Consider the following 19,119-nt stretch of genomic DNA (forward strand, 5'->3'; position numbering starts at 1 on the left):
CCCATCTGTCCACACTAAACTAAAGGTGTCCAGAACTGGGAGGCGCTACTGTTACAGCCTCCAGTTCTGCCCTTTTTCTAATATTACCAGTATATAGAAGTGTGCATGTTGTTATGTATCAATAAATCTCAAAACATATAAACATTTGGGAAATCTTCAACACTGGGTTGCACACAGGCATCAGATTCCATTTCCTGTGCTTAAGCTGATTTTGATTTTTGAATTTGATTCATGTTGACTTTTGGTAGACAGTAAGCCCTTACAAACATCCTGCCTTAAAGTATGCTTGTTAACCTGGGCATGGCATCACACAAGTTCAGGCTTAACGCAGAGCTTGGGCCAGACATAAATTTTAGTTTGTTTATTTATTTATATCTATATTTAATACATTATATTTATTTGTGTGTGTGTCTGCAGTTGTTTTCCATTGCATGAAATGCTGATCACAGTTATTTCTTTTGGTCAAAGACATTTATTGAATAATAATACTCTGGTTGTAATGTAGTTCTACAGTGTTTGGGATTAGCCCCCTGCTCAGCCCCTGAACAACTATAAACTTCTAATTTCTACTGTTTTATTATTGTTTGTCACTTGAGGAACATCCCTGATTTTAAAATATTTCTCCCTTTGTAAACAAGCTTATTAGGCAGTATGGCTTGAACGATAACAAAAGCTTTCCTGTCTTCGTTAAATAATTTCTCTGCTCCTCAAAATGATACTTACTTGTATATGTTGTTCTTAGGAGTTAGATCAAATTGTGGCATACGAACTGAAGACTGGAGGAGTTTTACTGCATCCAATATTCGGAGGAGGAAAAGAGAAAGACAAGTATGTTTATTTAAGCTGCAAGTCATGGCAGGGTATGTTTTTTATGGGGCCATTAATATATGCCTTGGGTGTGTTGTGTAGCACAAGGCCAAAGGCTGAAGATCTCGAGCTGCCCGAGGCATGTATTACCAGTCTCATAAAGTACATCTTCAGTACATTGTAATACCTCATGTTTTGTTTTTCTTTCAATTTGAATCTCAAAAGAAATGAAGCATAATGAATGTTTTTAATGCTGTTAAAAAACTGCGTTTTAGTAAGAGGATAAGGAGAATAGGAGCTAGAATTTTGACATGAGCTATTTCTGGACTGGTTAGTAATTTCCAGGGTTTTTTATGGTATCATAAGCTTTCTATTTCTTTGCTCTTTTTTCTTTCTGCTCTCAGCTATCACCTTGTAGTCTTAGACTGAGATTTCTTAGTATATTGGGGGTATAAAAATATTAAGTCAGTCATCTGCGAAGTACTATTAGTTACCAGTGTGAACTGGCTGGGTTTTTATTTTCCCTATAATCGTAGCTTCAGTATGTCTACCTTAGAATTATTCCCCTTCCCTCTCTTGTGATAACTCCAGTACTACTCACTGAGTAGTACTAAACACTGGAGGAAAAAAAGCTTTGCTACATGTCAGTTGATAAAGGTTTCAGTGACAAGCTTTTGCTGGGTTTTTCTTGAATAAATTGATCTCCTTATAACACAGCATCACAAGGAGTTGCTTTTTGGAAACACACAAGCAGCATGTACACAACTGCAAGGTTGAGCCTGTGCAGGTAGGCTATTAGGTCAGCTTCTATTCTTTACTGCCGCGGAAGCCCCTGTATTATGCAAATACAACCAAAATTGCCTGTAACAGTAGTTCTTTTGCATTTGATTGTGTGCAAATCCAGATTTTATTCATTTAAAGTTAAAACTCAGGATTTAGAACTAAATGAATTATAAAACTGCTAAATTCACAGTTATAAGATCAGATTAAACTAGAGATAAGGGGCACAGTTTTAAAGAAAGAAATTCACTAAAATCAAAATCTCTAACTGTTAATTTTATTAGAGATTTTAGAATTGGACACAAGTGAGTGACAAAAGCTTGTTCTAATGCTCTTAAAGCTGTGTTTCCTTGCTGTAATATATTGTTGGAAACTGTTTCTCCAGTTATTTTACTATTCATTGCATTACAGCTTGTTAATAATAACCACAGCATCACTTAAATGTGAATTACAATTTGCTGTTTTTTGTAGATTGTGGGGTTCACTTGTATGTAAACTATGGATATGTTCCTGACTCTAGGGGATAATTTGTATTTAAGGAAAGTATTTTCATAATGGGGCCTAGAACATTTTTCTCCAGTGTAGTCTATGCATTTCATTTCTTATTTCTGCTTGTTATGATACAGTTTCCTGCCAAATGTTATTTGCAGCAGTTCCAATTACTAATAATATGAAGAAAATTTATGTTAAGTAATAATCTCATTTTTCAGCTAAATTAGAAGTAAAATATCATAATAAATCATCAAGGGGAAAAAGAAAACAAAACCCCAACTTCCTTCAGACACATGAATTAATTTCTGTGCAAAACAAAGATCTCAGATTCTTCCTGTTTATGTCTGGTGGAGCACAAAGACTGCACTTCAGATTGCTTATTCTAGAAAACAAGATCCCAAAGCCTGGGAGAATGAAGGAAAGAAAACTCCAGATGAACTGCTGTATGGATGAAAACTTCAGAACAAAGCTTTATGTGTAACCTTTTCATTTTGTGTCCTCCTCTCTCAGACTGGGGTTCTCTTCAGCCTTTGATTGTGCCCGTACCACCCTACTATAAAAATTAAGAACTTGCAGAAATTTATGTAGATATATTTTATATGGAAGAAGCTTACTAACCAGGTTTACATTGAATAGCTGGACTGTGTTCAAGAGCATGAGCATTATAAAATTCTGTGGAAAAGCTGGTTCACTTTCTACTTTGACAAAGGTTCTAGGTCATATTGGTAATTTTAACACTGTTTTGGTACCAATTCAGTAAAAGCTGTGGAATTATAATGATTGAAGAAAAATATAATCTGAAGAAATGTATTAACATTGAATGAACTACAAAATGTGACTGTAAAATGCAAACTTGTTTCAGTTTCTTTTGCAGTTAAATAATGTAACCGGTACCAAAATCAATCAGCATTTAGTAGGTTTAAAAAGGGATCTTGGGATTGTGGGTCCTGGCTTGGTTGTAATTTGCAAGAAAAGAATTTTATGAACGTCAATCAACTGTATAATTTGAAGCTGGAAAAATAGTTTTTCTTCTGAGACCAAATAATTCTATTATGTCTGAGCCACAACCTCAGTTTCCTCCTTGAATTTCAGTTCTTTCATGGTTGCTAATCCTTCCCTACCTCAAAATATCTCTATCCAGAAAAACAGGAGAATTGGGATAAGGGGAAATTCAGGAACTGCTTATCAACTACAAACAAGGAGTTAACCTAAGTCCTTTTTTTTTTTTTTACAAAATTACTGTACCTAAGAAGGGTAATACTTGCTTAAATTTAGAAACACTTCTCTTTTTGTTAAAGATGTTTAGACAGATAGTTGTGAGCAAAGGCAAGGGATTCTCCCAGTAAATAGAAGGATGGAAAAGTTATTAAGGTACTGCAGCTGCCTTGGCTCTTGCCATCTGAAATATTAAGGGCTGCAGATAAGGAGCTAAGTGCTGGTACTGTCTTGCTGGAACACTTGCTAGCAAACCTTACCAAACCTCAGCAAACCTGGTTTCTTCAGATGTGTGTTATTCATTCATGGAGAACTCAAATGTCCTGTGAAAAATACTAAAGAAAAAACAGCGAAGCAACAAACAGTTGCCACAGACTTGGGTCATCAATAAAATTAAATCAGACTGTTAATAATTTCTACATCTCAAATAAGAGTCTCCTTAAAAGGAGGCAAAAAAGTCTTATTTTTCTCAAGAATTAAATATTAACCTGCCTAGTCTTCTTTGACATGTTATCTGATTTAGAAGACACCAAGTTTGCCAATATATTGAAAGATAAAGTTGCTAACTAAAATTAAAGGAAGGGAATTCCTTAAGGCCCATCACATCCAAGTGTTCTGTGAATTGTAAAACTCCTACTTTTCTTGAATTGCAACAATTACTTCTTTAAATACAAAATAGTTACTATATGCAGTCACTCTTAAATGGAAGTGGAAAAGGAAGATTGCTGATTCATGAGTAATTTGCAGACTCAATCGCAGGCTCCTTGCTCAGTTTGCTGCTGCTTCCACTGCCTCTACAGCACTACAGAGCAGCTGTCATGTGCCATTAATCTCTGTACAGTACTTGCTGGATGCCAGGTACATGCACCCTTGTCACCTCTCTGGATTAGTGAGCAGTCATTTTAAGTGTGTCATAATTTGTAAGTACAGCACTGCAAGAAATCCTAAGTAATCGTTGGTGCAGCTCTAAGGTTGGTTGCTGGGGTACATTTTAAGTTTCATTCAATAAAATGCAAAATAGATTTTTTTTTTTTTTCCCCAGCCCTGCTGCACATTTATATTTTTCTATCAAACACCCTCATACACTGTCCTGGGAATATTACACTATGTTCCAGTGTAAAGCACATCTGGTTATGAGACTGATTGAGAACAGAATTAGCATGGAGTTCATGTTACAGGTAGGTATTTAGATGATTATGTGGAATATAAAAAACTCTTTGTCTTCAGTTGCATTTCTGTTCATTGAGCAGGGTTCAGGGAAGAACAGACCAGGTTATCAAAGGATTCCATTTGTAGTTTCAGTTTTAGCAGGACTGAACAAACATTTGGTCATTTGGGTTAGGATAAGGTTAGCTGTTATTCTTATGCATAGCTTACAATGCTTTTTATATGCCACATATTCTCTTTAATCTTAAAGTGTTTCATTGTTTTGGGTAATTCTGATGCATTGTTAACACTGAAAGCCTGTTTTACTGTCCCTGACTGGTGTTGCTGTGAGCTAATCCAATGAAATTATAAATAAGGACAATAATGAGAATCCAGCTCTCTCATTATATCAAGTTTTCAGTGCTAGATGAAACTTAGAAGCTTGTATTAGAAGAAGCATTTGAATAGAAGATTCTAATTTTATTCTGAAATACTGAACTTCTGTGGAACTGTATTTTCTCTTCTAATTATCTTTTGTGGCATACCTTAGAATAGGGTGCTACAAATAAAAAATTAAAAAATTAGTGATATTTTCATATCAGCTTCGGAGTTTTGGGGGATTTTTTTTTTTTTCCTTGATTAGGGTTATTTTTAAAGAAAACATGTATGTTACTGTGCTAGAGCTATTATAGGTAGTTGTCAGGTTGAAAATACTGCAGAGAATCTGATGAATGTTTAATTTCTGGAAAAGGACATACAGTCAGAGATTTCTTTTAGTGTAGATGTACATAGTTTTGAAAGTTGACAGTCTTTTAATGGAATTTGTATGTGCATATGTATGTGTAACCTGGAGGAAGATACATTTGGACTGAAAATTTCTGATATGGTCAAGCAAATAATTTTCCTGTAATGTCTTTATTTTGAAAACCTTTTTTTAAAGCCACTTATTAGAGAGTGAGTTTCTCAGCCTTTAGTTGCAATTCAACTGAAATTAAATAGAAAAGCTTATTTTGCATCTAAGTATTTAGGGAAAGTAATAACTTTTTATCATTTTAGGTTTTCAACAAGTTGTTGAGTCTGGCCAGTACTGCTTCATCTCAGAAGTTCCAGTCACACATGTGGAGTCAGATGTTGGTTTCCACATCTGGGTTTTTGAAATCTATCTCAAATGTCTCAGGCAAAGACATCCAACCTTTAATAAAGCAGTGGGTGTATCCTTTTTATTCTTGGTCTGGATTGTTAATACAGAGAATTAATTTGGTTTTTTAATTGGCACTATCAAAAGAATGTGAAAAAGGGTATGAAATATCTTTGCATAAAACAGTTAAGTACATTATTCTGTGAATTAGATATATATGTGAGCTACAAGTTCACAATTTTTTCATAGTCCTTTGAACTATGCTGGCTTTTTTGTGTGTTCTTTAGTAGAAGGGATTTCATTATTTTAAATTTTCCTTTGAAAGAAGCACAGGAACTCTGCTGGAATTTAAGGCCAAATTATACTAAAAGGATTCCAGAGGACACTGCCCATAGAAATATGCTGAAGTCGGACATGGAAAATGCTATAGTCTGGTGCATTTTAATATGTGATTTCCAGTAAATCACCATGAAATAAGTAACCTGAAGCACAGACAATATACTTTACAATACTTTACATTATACTTTACAATACTTTACATTATACTTTAATAGGTTGGTAGCTTGTGTTAATAGCCCAGTTTCAGGTAAAATAAACCTCTGTGTGTTGATTCTTCAAATTTAAGTTACATTAGTCAAGAAACAGGGTTTCTTATTTTGAATTGATAGGAGGGGAAAGTTGAAGTGACTCCATTTAACAGGTTTAATTGTTAATTTCATTTAATATGACTCCAGGCTAGAGTCCGGACGTACGTGACTGCAGCAAAAGCATACCTTACTGTTGTAACAGAGAACAAAAGTAGGCGTTTTGAGCTGACTTAACATCATTCATGCATCTCAATAGCTTAACTATAAAGCACTGTATAATTAGTATTTATAGAGTAATTTGAGAGGTTAGTATTTTATTTGCATCAAAAGTGTTCATAAAGTATGAATATACATTATTCTAATTTCTATACTTTCCTGTGCCAAGCACTTAAGAAAAATAGGAGTTCTGTACTCACACTGCAGCTACACCTAAATGTCAGCATTACTATCTGAGCTGGGTGAATCTTAACCACATCTCTTCTGTAAGGAAGAAGGAATTGTACCTCGCACATTTCCAGGTTTTTTTCACCTTCATTCTTTGGCCCCAAGGTTGATCCTGTTGATTGTAACTTGTAATTAATCCTCCTACCATGCTTCAAAAACTGCTATTCCTGTGACAATGTATTTTCCACCTTGTGAGATCATAGCAGGTCTTTATGTTGTTTGAGAAGAGCTCTTACTGCTATAACTAGTGCTGTCTTACGCCATTAGCAAGGGCTGTGTTCATGCTGAGTGTAACTTGTGTTTCTTGTGCTCAAGAAACTACTAAAAATGTCTTAAACTGTACCTGATGACAATGTCCCAGAGCTTCATGAAGGCAGCCTCCATGAACAGACCCAGTCTGAGGTATTTAGCCCAATGGCCAAATTTTGGGAGGAAAGTTTATAACCCCTGTACTGTAAGAAGTGTCTTTGAATATGGAAGCTCCTGCCTTAAATGTTGGGACATGAAAAAGCAAATTTTCCTCCCTTGTTTTTTTTCTCATATTGTCAGAGACTTGTGGGAGTGTGCATTAGACTAAAATGCTTCGGTTCGGTGTTTTTGTTTACTATAAGCGTAGTATTGGCTGTCATACAGAAATGAATAACGGAATTATTCACAGGAAAAGTTTTCTTGAAGAAATCATTGCCTGGGCAAGAATTTAGAGTGAGATTGTTACTTTTTATCATTCATATTGTTTACTCTCATGTATATGTGAACTCATATACACACACGTGAATGCTCGCATGACCCAGTTTGAAAAACTGCAGTAAAATAATGGAGTTAAATGTAGTGTGGGTAGAAAACAGAACCTAATGTCTACATTTTCTCCTTAGTTTTATTTAACTAAAGCACATAGTAAAACCATATTGAAATTACTGGAGTCTTACACAATTACTTTTTCTGAGAACATGCCAAGGACATTAGATGTGGTGGAGTCCAGAATAGGTTTTCGTAGTGAATGTCTTTGTGCTAGGTAGTTTTCATTGCTCTTCAGTTTTTCTCCATCAGAGACATGATTGGACATTAAAGAACTATTTAAGGAAAAAAAAAATTAAAGAACGTAAAACCCCAGAATTACGTGAATGAACATGAGTGATTTCATTTCCAGATTTTCTTGGAATGGGAGATTCTAGGAATAAAGAAGTACAAAGCAAGTGTAAAGAATTGAGAATTTTGGCTTTTTGTAACAACTGCATTGTGAAGTAGAATTCCTATACTGCTTATTAGGGATCAGAGTGGAGTGGTAAAATTTTATGGTAGCTTTGCATTTAATAGAAAACGGAATGTATTGGAATTGGAAATAAAACAAGATTACACGTCTCCTGGGACTCAGAAATATGTGGTAAGGTCAATTTTCCAAATTTTACTTGCATGTTCAAGTATAATGTATACATTAATAACCATAAGTTTAATGTTAATAACGAAATATGATGAACTTGAAGGGTCCTCTTAAAGTGACAGTGCAAGAACTTGATGGCTCATTCAACCATACGTTGCAGATTGAAGAAAACAGTCTTAAACACGATATACCTTGCCACTCTAAAAGCAGAAGGTAAGAGCTAAAATACTAACTGCAGGTATTTTTATTATGGATTTATGAAAACATACAGGGCATTTGATGATAAATACATACTTCTTCTTAATCTTACTAAATAAAATTTAGCTGTGATGTAAGTGGAGAATTTCTTACTGTTTAAGGACAGCAAGAAACATACACGGTTCTTTGTTATAAGTAATTTTGTAAAAGTTTTATCAAAAGCTAATTTATGTAGAATGAGTTGAATGAAAACTATAATTAATCAAATTATTCAAAATGCCTTTGAATAGGAATCACAAATTAGAGAGGAGACAAAATGTAGGCCAGAGGTGTGCGTGCCTCAAGTGAAGAAAGTGCCGGCACTGTTCGGTCAACCTAAGGAACTAGAAAAGTGATATACTTCCCACATAGATTCTCTCCATCTTCTAAAGCATTTTAATAATTACTTTGAATTCTGCTTCTCAAACTTCTATGTTTATGTGTAATTGTAAAATCTGTGGGAGTAAAAATTGTAGAAATGAATGCATAGCTCAAATGTGTGAATATTTTTTACCAGAGAGAGCATTATGTTTTTGTGTGGTGAAATACACAGAGTACTTTCGTAGTCTTAAACTTCATGTATAAACATGTATTTGCCAGTCAGTTAAGTAATTTTTTTTTACTCATTTTTAATAGAAATAAGAAGAAAAAGATTCCACTGATGAATGGAGAAGAGGTGGACATGGACCTTTCTGCTATGGAGTAAGTTGGCTTGTTGGAGTTTCTCAGTGTGAGTCTGAGCCATCTTTCCCTTGTTTACAGCATGCTATTTTGAAGGATTGGATGATAAAGTTATACTTTACTATATGACTGACAACTTTCAAGAGTATCCCACATTTCTTCATCTTTTCTGCTGTAACTGGGGAAATGCTTCAGTGTATGTATGTGTGCAAAGTGTAAATGTGGCAAAGTATAAAAAGTATTGGTTAACCAATGTAGTCAGATTTCATAACAAACCTTGGGCATGGTATGGTGATAATAAATTACTTGACTCTTAACACATTTCCAATGGCACTTTTCAGCTGACTTTATGGGTAAAAGGTAAAGAAGAATTTGTTTCAAACGAAGTGAGAGCAATTTTTGTTGGATCTTGATGAAGACCATTTAACTGCCACTAATATAGACAAGTTCCTGAAATCTGTAATTACAAATTAATTCCTCTAGATTAAAAATAATGTTTCACACTGAAATCCACACTGACATTAATTTCAGTTTGAACTGTTAAGCTCTATGGAAGCAAATTGTGTAAATACCTGCCGTACCCTCCTTGACTTGGAACCACTCATGCTCTCAGAAACAGTGGAGGTGTTGGCACCTTGTTTTCTGGCTGAAGGGAGTAAAAAATCTGCTATTGAAAGCCAGTGGTGTCTCTTTGAAGAAGGATAGATTGCTTGTCATCTTAAAAGTGTTGCAGATTCTCATAAATTTAACCTCATCTAATACATGATGAGAAAAAATTTTGTAAGATGTATTTACAGTGAGCAAGTCATTGCTATCATTTCCATATGACAGTTGACATACAAATCATTTAATTGTATTGAAGGATAATTACCCTAAATATTTGTGAGTATTTTTGATCAGTTATGCCCAGGTCCCTGCTGTGTTACACTGAGCTGAGACTTCAGTGATCTTAGAATGACCTTTAAAGTGGAATGGGATTTTATGCAAGACATTTGCACTTTATCTGGTAACCTGATCTATGGTGTGGTCATTCTTTTATCCAGTCTGGACTTCTCTGCTTCAAGCACGTATGATAATACACATTCTGTTTTCTAAATCTTGTGTATGCACTTTTTCACTGTTGTTTCTTCTCTAGCTACTAACTTGATGGTAATTCTAGATTTTCTACAAACACATACATAAGTACACATCATATTTATAATGATGCTCTTTTCATCATCCAAATTCTCTCTTAATGCTATGTTGGTATTTTGGTTTTGTGATTTTTATGTGGAAAAATGAGTAAAAGAATGTATTTTATAATTCACGCTTGTTACTCCCATAAATTACTTCTGCAGTCACAGTGCTGTGTGAATACTAAAGTGTAAAATACTTGTTTTAAGGAATGGAATGCAACTGAGTCACTTTATCTGTAGGATAACTTTAATCCTGATTTTTGTCAGCATGTGTGTGGTTGTAAAGGAGTTTCACATCTATTGATTAAAAAAAAAGTGTATTTACCACCAGATTTTCTTTCTTGGATTTTTTTTTTCTTTGTAGTCTTAACCTTTAGCAGGTGATAAAGTGCTTATCAGTTAGGAAAATTGTAGCGTCTGAGCAAATAGAATTAAATAGACTGAGATCAAACAGTAGTTTACCATAAAAAAAAATCTGTAGGTTAAAAATACTAAAACACTTTGATGTATTAGAAGTTTGGACAGATTACCCTGGGAGGCTATAGAATTCCCATCCTAGAAGCAGGAGATTGGAGCAGGAGACTTTCAAAAGTTCTCTCTAACATGTACTTTGTTACGGTTCTTTGAATTTAAATCTTTTCCAATACCTCGTAACAAGGTAATGATTCTCAAGTTAGAAGATCTTTAGAATTTCTGTAGTCCTGAAATTTTGTAAGCTATTGATGTTTTTTATGTCTGTCTTAGTGCTGATTCCCCCTTGCTCTGGATAAGAATAGATCCCGATATGTCGGTACTGAGGAAGGTGGAATTTGAACAGTCTGATTTCATGTGGCAGTATCAGCTGCGATACGAGAGAGATGTGGTGGCGCAGGAAGAAGCCATTCTGGCACTGGAAAAGTTCCCTACTCCAGCATCCCGGCTTGCACTGACTGACATCCTGGAGCAGGAGCAATGCTTCTACCGGGTGAGAATGCTGGCCTGCTTCTGCCTTGCAAAGGTGAGGTTGTGTGGATGGGACAAAGGGAGGAAATCCACTAGATTTTTTAAATGGCTGAAAATGGGTCAAAACTCATCACAGTTCCTGAACTGGCTTGATATTTAGCTTCTTAAATGTATTTGCCAAGTATTTTTAACATGACTGATTTGAAAAGAAAGTTATTTTATTTTAGTCTGTAAATGGAGACTGCAGAAAGCTTTCATAATTGTCAAAATTGAGATGTCAGACATGAAAACCACAAGGGATTTTTCCAGTTTTCATTAAGTGGCAGAAATAAAAGACTTTTATTTAAAATTTTTTTTTCAGAACCAAAGTATATTTTTTATTATTTTAGTGGGAGGTTCCTTGGCCAGTCTGTTGAGAACTCTGAAGTGCTGAAATTCATCTTTTTCTAACTGGACTTCAGATTGCTGCTCTATATAGTTTCAGATTGAATAGGGTCACAAAATAAACATCAAGCTGGGCTACAACTAAATATTAAAAAGCCAAATAATTGCCTTGAAAAGGGAAGATTTAATTTTTCTTAGACATAAAATTAGCATTAAGAATGAAAATTAGTAAACCCCTAATTTTACAACAAGTGGGTGGAAACACAGAAGAACAAGAATTTCTAAAATGGCCTATTGGTGACTTTTATGGACATGAAGACATATTGATAGCCAATTTGTAGAGTTCAGATTATTGACATATGGCTTACTTACTCCTGTGTACCTGTTGGGAGTAATTCAGTTTCTGTACAGAAATAAAGCCTTCAGCCATATTTTGAAAATAAGAATCCCACTTTTTTGACAAACTATTTTAATATTATGAAACACTGATATGAAACTGTCAGTGTATGTTCTCGTATTGGTGCTGCCAGTATCTGAATTAAAATATGTGCTATTCATAACAAGTTCACTTGGAATATCTAACAGTATATATTCCACAGGTAAATATTGAAAGAGCAGTTGTTGCAACATTTAAATGCTGTAGTTTTTTCTGTCTTTACTTTAACTTCTTAGGCAGTTGGACTGCAAGTAATCATTGCCAGTTTTGTTCAGCTGTGTTTGTTTGTGTGCACACACACACATCAGGCAGATTAACCATCAGCAGGCGCAGGTGTTCTTGTCTGCAGGCTTTCAGTGCTCCATACAGCAAATGTGTGAAACTCAGGATGCTGGGAAGGCACAAAAAGCAGTTTTGTCTTTGTGGAACTTTAACTGTCTTACACCAAAGCAGACTACAGCAATAAATTGTTCTCAATGCACAGTATTTTAGTAAATGACAATTAAAGTTAGAGGGAGCTGCCTTGTCTTTAACTTTAGGGGTGGTCTTTTATTCTTAGGGTGGCTGAGGCCTGTTTTAAGGTCTAGGCTGAGGTTACTGGCAGGGTAAATTTGGGAAGTTGGTATTGCAAAATCCCCTTCCATCACTGGCTTCAGTAGAGTCAGAGAACTTGGCTTAGTAAGCACAGAATTTTCATTTAAAATATATAAAAGAGAAAATAATGAAGAACAGAAGTTTATCATGGAAGAATAGTTAGTTGCAGATGTCTTCCAAATTGAACTATTTCCATGAAACTTACCTTTAATGTAGAGAAGATATATTAGGAATGACAGTGAAAACTTAGCTAATATAAGATAATAAGCTTATGAAAGTAAGTATCTATTTAAAGGAGAGAATGTTCTTGGCAATTATCCTTTTTGATTATGGGAAATGTGTATTTTTCTACAGCCAAACTAAACTTGCAGTGGTCACATTAATATGATTTCCCTTCCCCCCCTACTTATTCAGATTGCAAATTCCATGGTAAGTACGTGGACAGGACCACCAGCCATGAAGTCACTCTTTACCAGAATGTTTTGTTGTAAGACTTGTCCAAACATTGTGAAGACCAACAACTTCATGAACTTTCAGAGTTACTTTCTTCAAAAGGTAAAATTTATTTTTCTCAGTGAATGTTTTAAAAATATTGTCAAAAATATGAAAATGTTCTTACAGTTGACAGTTACAGGAATATGGATAGCACAAACATGAATTACTCTTTAAGAAAAATCAAAGTAACTAATTATTTCTCATATCGCTTCAGTTTGTTCCATCTTACTAAAAAAATCAACAAATTCTTAGCTGTTTTTTCTTAGTAGCTGAAGTTAAATTAGCAGTTCCTTTAGGAGAGTGGAGAATTATATAAATTATATTATTATTTGCAATTATTTGTGAGCTTATTCTTATATAGGACTGTAAGGAAGATACTAATTTTATCTTTTAGATTAATTTAGATGAATAACTACTTTTATTCTTTAATAGCAGTTATACCATACTGCAAGTAAAATCTTATAACTCTTAAATTGGTTGGATTTTTAATTCAAGACATTGCATAATTCTTGCCCTCTTCTTTCTATTGTCAGCATCACATATTGGTGCTGTTTATTTTGGTGTTAGCACAGGGGGTTTTGCTGTAACCTATAGTTTTTGGTTGTTCATTGGATAACAAAATTAGTTACAATATTCTTCTCTCAATCACTTGGCTGGGTGATTGAGTTCTTATTTCATAGATTTCATATTATTGATTTTATAGAAGACTCAAATTTGGGGTTTTTTTCCTCTGTTGGAAACTGTTTCATCCTTCACATGATTCTTGGACCTTCTTTTTGTATTTTTCTGCTTTTTTGGTCATTGTTCATTCTTTACCACAAATTCTTACATTTTTCTCCCTTTTTAATCCTGTCTGCCAAGTTTGTAGATCTAGAGTAAGATTCTTAAAACTCTGTGGAGTAGAGCCTAGAGATCTGCTTAGCTCATTCTAAAATAAATACCTAGAGTAACAGCTCTCTGGATAATAGTTCTTCAGGTTTCACTGACCCTGTTGGGTCAGTATGTCTCAGTGAAAGTAGAAGCTTAGACATCGTGTTCACATGGAAACACTCAAATTCAGTGTCTATCTCAAAATAAATTCTGTCATTATTTTCTCTGTCTCATTGTTTTTCATTTGATACCTTTTTAATAGTATCTTGACTTGGGAGTCTGATATATATTTTTCATTTGAAATGTCTGTGATGAATTACTGAGCAATAACTGCATAGTTTATTTGATCTGAAAATTATATAGTACATGATCTGACTTTGAAAAAGTATGTAAATACAGCTTTTCAGACACCTGCTATTGTAAATTTGTTAATTGCTGATTTTCGCGATGTATCTATTTTCAGGGTGTAACTATCATTTCAATAATGTAAAGAGTGATATTAATTTTATTACACAGACTATGCCTGTTGCCATGGCCCTTCTGAGAGATGTTCACAACCTTTGTCCTAAGGAGGTTTTGATGTTTATTTTGGATTTGATCAAGTATAATGATAACAGGAAGAATAAGGTAAAGACTGTGTTTATTTTAACCTCTGACTTCTATTTTTTTTTAATGAAAAAATTTGCTGCATAATGTTTGATGCCACTACTGCAAATACCTAGCTCAGAGTTGATGGAAGGTGATGCAGTAAATGTTAGAGAATGTTCTGTAGCTGACATTTCTATGGCATCACTTCTTGGACGTTTCAAAGCTCTGTATACTTGTTGTTACTAAGGTCCTGCTTGTCTTCATTTGCACACATACTTGCCTTGCTTTAGTCTCTTTCATTCAAAAGATGCAAGTGTTTGGAGAAAATGTATCATGAGAAGTTAAGTGCTGGTTTTTTGATGTGTATTTCACCTTGAGAGGAGTATTTGAAAAAGCAAGGAAAGGAAATAATCTTTTTTTAACACTATACAGGACTCCAGAATTCTGTGTTCTGAGTATCAGTTCTAGCTCACAGAACGGTATTGTCTTCATCTGGTTAAATAACAGGTGAACCACAGGTTTATATTGTTCCATCACTAAACTGAACCATCTGAGTTGGAAATGTTGTCACCCTGAGTTCCTTCCCATACAGACCACATCTGAAGGATGATTAAGTGACCTTTAAGATCCTGAGATGATGCACTATTCCATCTCTGTAGCTAGGAGCCTAGCATAATCTTCCCAATTAAGTATCCAAGGTGAAGTGGAGCCAGTCTGATGTCTCTTAAACTTCATATTTTCTTGTGTGTAGAACACATACTGCAACAACTGGTTGTTACTGAAATAAGGATGATGGATGGGAGAGGTAGAGAGTTGGTCACATGAATGCAAGCGTCAGTAGTGGCAGAAGGGGGTGACATGTGCTGACATCTTACCACTGAGGGAGAGATTCAGCCTCACCTTTCCATGTGTCCCTTCTACATGTGTTTGACATCTTCTGCTCGATCTGACAGATGTTGGGTTTGTTTAGGTTAAAGTAACTAATGTTCAAATCCAGTATTTCTTTCTGCTGTTTGGAAATTTTATTTTTATATATTTTGCTGCTTACTAACACAAACAACAGATGGCAAAGACTGCATAAATGGAAGGGATGAAACTATGGGCCCAGGTAAGAGGAGTGGATGAAGAAGTAAGATTTTCTTCACTAAGCAGCAGTGAGCTTATTAGTTTGCTTCTGTAGCTCATGAGGTTGCTGGCTGGATTAATGGTATGATTTTCAGAACCATTTTTTTCCTGTTTTCCTTTTTTATGCAGTTTCTCCCGTGGTCTTGGGTTTAAGGTTTGTTGTGTAGCAGGGCTTAAGCATTTCTTAGCTCTGAAAGGATATATATTGTTATATTTTCTTGTGTTAAATACTGGTTTTATCTAGTTTTCAGACAACTACTATCGTGCTGAGCTGATTGATGCCCTAGCCAACTCTGTGACTCCCGCCGTCAGCGTGAACAATGAGGTTCGAACCTTGGATAACTTAAATCCTGATGTACGACTTATTCTTGAGGAAATTACCCGTTTTCTGAATATGGAGAAGCTTCTTCCCAGTTACAGACATACTATTACAGTCAGGTATGGTTTAATGATGCTGCTTTTCTTGGGGTTTACGTACCTTTCTGTAGTTAGCTTTTGAGATCTTAGCTGGTATGTCTTAATCTTAAATGTCAAATTCCTTTCAAGTTTCAAAGCTGATAATGGAAGTTTGTCTTGATTGCTTTATTTTTCAGCATTAATTTTTGTCAATGCAGACCTTTAGTAGCAGTCATAATTTGATGATCTCATGCTTCTTTAAGAAGAGCATTTGTGAAAGTTTTGCCTTGTAACAATAACTGTAGAGCATGCCACATCATCTGAGCTGTTTTTTCTCTTAAGTTATCGTGGCTCTACTGAAACCAAGCAATGGATTTGACAGAGTGGAAAATTTTGTGTTTCTGCCTAATTCAGAGAAAATAAGAGCTGTATGTTAATGCTGTGAAAGTAATTGTAACATGTTAATCATGTAATGTGGATAACAATCCAGAAAATTTGTAGTACTTGATTTGGAAGAAAGTAATTTTATTTTTCTTTACTGATATTCCATAAAGCTGATGTAATTTTTTTCTTCCACCATTTCTAGCTGTTTAAAAGCTATTAGAGTGCTTCAGAAGAATGGTCATGTCCCAAGTGATCCTGCTCTCTTCAAGTCATACGCAGAATACGGGCACTTCGTTGATGTCCGAATAGCAGCATTGGAGGCTGTTGTTGATTATACAAAAGGTATTTCTTTTTCAAGTATTTTGACATTTTGTAGCATTTCTCATACAAATGTAATGCTTACCTCATTAATACTAGGTCGAAATAGTGTCCACCAGAAGAGCTTGTATGGTGACAGGTATATTAATAAGAAACTTGAGATTTCTATTTTAGTCTTGTCCTAACAAGTACAAGTGTTATGAAGATGAGCTCTGTTTCTCAGTGCTTTGCAAATTGAATCAGATACCAATGTTTTGAAATAATGAGTCACAGTAAGGGGATTTGGTGATTTGTCTTTAACACTTCAGTGACTTTGATTTAGTTGATTTCAGCCATAATTGCTTTACCATCTTCCTGGTATCTTAACCGTGCTTTTTGTATGTATCTTGTGGTTATAAAATTTGGAAACTTAGATGATTTGGCTGATTATGTTTTGCCATTTCTTATGCACCGCTTACGTTTGTGAGATGTTTACATTCTTCTAATATTGCCTTTATCCTTGTTGACTGTTGCAGGTCCATGAAAAAAAACAAAAACAAAAACAAACAAACAAAACTGGACAGTTTCTTAAATGCTCTGTATTTGATACTCAATCCTGACAGATTTCTAATGGCAGTTAGAAATTACAGTTCCAGTCATTTGCATTACATAAAGTTAATTTAGTATGATATTGTCCTGTTCATTTATTTGGGTTAGTCTTTCCTTGTTCAGCAGATTTGTAATACTTTTGTGTTTGGAGGTTTATACCTTTCACAGTGGCCAAATCCTTCAGTTCTTCCTCTGTAGCAGATTGGTGTGTCTAGATTTCTCATTATTCTGTCTCAGATTTCATGGGTTTGTTTTGTTTTCAGGGTAAAGGAGAGTTTCTTTTGCTTGTTACATGAATAATTGATTTCTCCTTTTTTTTTTAAAGGCTGTATTACTTTGACATTACTCCTGTTATGCTATCCAGAGACTTCCTAAACTAGATAAGCAGTGGGAGGTTTTAAGGCAGTTGGAATCTTTGAGTGAATGCTTTCAGGCATCCAGTCACAGACTGAAACCAGGCTGTCATTCCCAACAGCTGATAACCATGAGGGAGGCTGTGCACCCAGCAGCCTTCAGGCTCCCTCCTGTAATCCACCTGATTCTCTGGATCCTTAATCCACTGCACACAGACCACTTGCTGATCCTGTGAGTGATACACAGCTAGAATTCAGAACTGTGCTAGTGCTATGCATATCTCTCTCTTTTCCACCCTTCATAGAATTTTAGTGGAAATATTTGCTGGGGAATAGAAAGCTTACTCATCAGCTCTTTCCCTTTAGAACAGTCTCCTCACTAATTCATGCCATCCTGTGGAAAGACAAACTGATAGAAATAATGTTTTCTCATGAAATTCTTGACCTTTTATGGATGTTATTTGTAGTTAATAACTGGCTTGAATAAGGAACTCACTTTTATTGCTTTGTACTACAAAGTAATAAAATTCTCCTTTAAAACAGCTGAAAATGGGGTGCTGTAGAAGCCAGATAATAGGGTAAGTTGCTTGAAACCTACAGGGAGATAAAACGAATGGTGAAAACTGGTAGATGACTTGAAATCAGTGGTGGAGCTGAACAGGGTTTTTGACTGAGCTCACTGCGAGATCTGATAATGACAGACTAGAATACTGCTGTACCTAACTGCCTTGACCCTTGCCAACAGCTTTTTCTCTGATGCAGCTGTAGCAGATGCAAATATCTATCTTCTATAAAGTCACTACAATTCACCACACAACCTACTATCTAGCTGGTCATCAGCCATTTCTCAAATACAAGCTTCAGCACTGAGCACTGGAGCTTCTGCTCCTGCTGCAAGACTGGTCTGTTTTTGGTGGAGGGATGATTCAGAAACTCATTGTGCTAACTGACTTCTTCTTCTGCCCATAGAGAACTTAGCAATGCTTGCAGAGCCCTAAACCTGGCTTTGGAAGGAGAAATGATTGGCCATCTATTGCCAAGAGATCTGATTCTCATCATTCCCAGTTACCTGGTTTCCAGTTCACATTGAATGCAAACCAGCAGCTATCAAGCGCCTGTTGCTTGTGCCAAAGCTGGCTTTTAACAGTTCTTGTAAAGGAAGCTGACAGATTTTGTAATTTCCATAAAAAGGAAAGTCTGTGTTTTTTGGGTAGAACTTTCAGAATAGGAATAATACTATCCTTTTTTCGAGTTACTTGAGAAGAAATAATTTCTCCATGGAACTGATTAAGTTTCTTTATTTGCCATTAATAGCAAGGGTTTTTTTGAGAAGTGATAACTTTCTAAAATGTTTGACCAGCACATACAAGGGCTTGGACAGTTTATCTAAAGTGGCTTGAAGTGAACAGAGTTTATTAGCTTTTTAAAGTTAACTTGTGAGAACTATGTGACTATTAATAGTTACTTGTATAGAACAAGGCATACTTAGAAGAGATAACAACAAACTATTCTAAATAAATAACCATTATCAAATTTGATGAATGTTAAAGTTCAGTGTCAAAGATG

The 19,119-nt window shown here is 35.2% G+C and overlaps 1 protein-coding gene across 2 annotated transcripts in view; it reads left to right on the forward strand.

Moving 5' to 3' along the window:
- The window catches only part of TAF2 (TATA-box binding protein associated factor 2), a 58,027-nt gene that overhangs the window by 17,510 nt on the left and 21,398 nt on the right, over positions 1-19,119 (forward strand). For both annotated transcript variants that reach the window (XM_040060315.2, XM_040060323.2), the window contains exons 10-20: positions 743-828; positions 4,337-4,472; positions 5,497-5,651; positions 7,876-7,990; positions 8,091-8,200; positions 8,861-8,926; positions 10,825-11,077; positions 12,851-12,991; positions 14,318-14,428; positions 15,759-15,952; positions 16,497-16,636. In XM_040060315.2, coding sequence (XP_039916249.1) covers positions 743-828; positions 4,337-4,472; positions 5,497-5,651; positions 7,876-7,990; positions 8,091-8,200; positions 8,861-8,926; positions 10,825-11,077; positions 12,851-12,991; positions 14,318-14,428; positions 15,759-15,952; positions 16,497-16,636 — 1,507 coding nt within the window. The remainder of the gene's footprint in view (positions 1-742; positions 829-4,336; positions 4,473-5,496; positions 5,652-7,875; positions 7,991-8,090; positions 8,201-8,860; positions 8,927-10,824; positions 11,078-12,850; positions 12,992-14,317; positions 14,429-15,758; positions 15,953-16,496; positions 16,637-19,119) is intronic.

This window comes from Hirundo rustica, chromosome 1, assembly GCF_015227805.2.
Source record: "Hirundo rustica isolate bHirRus1 chromosome 1, bHirRus1.pri.v3, whole genome shotgun sequence".
NCBI lineage: Eukaryota > Metazoa > Chordata > Aves > Passeriformes > Hirundinidae > Hirundo > Hirundo rustica.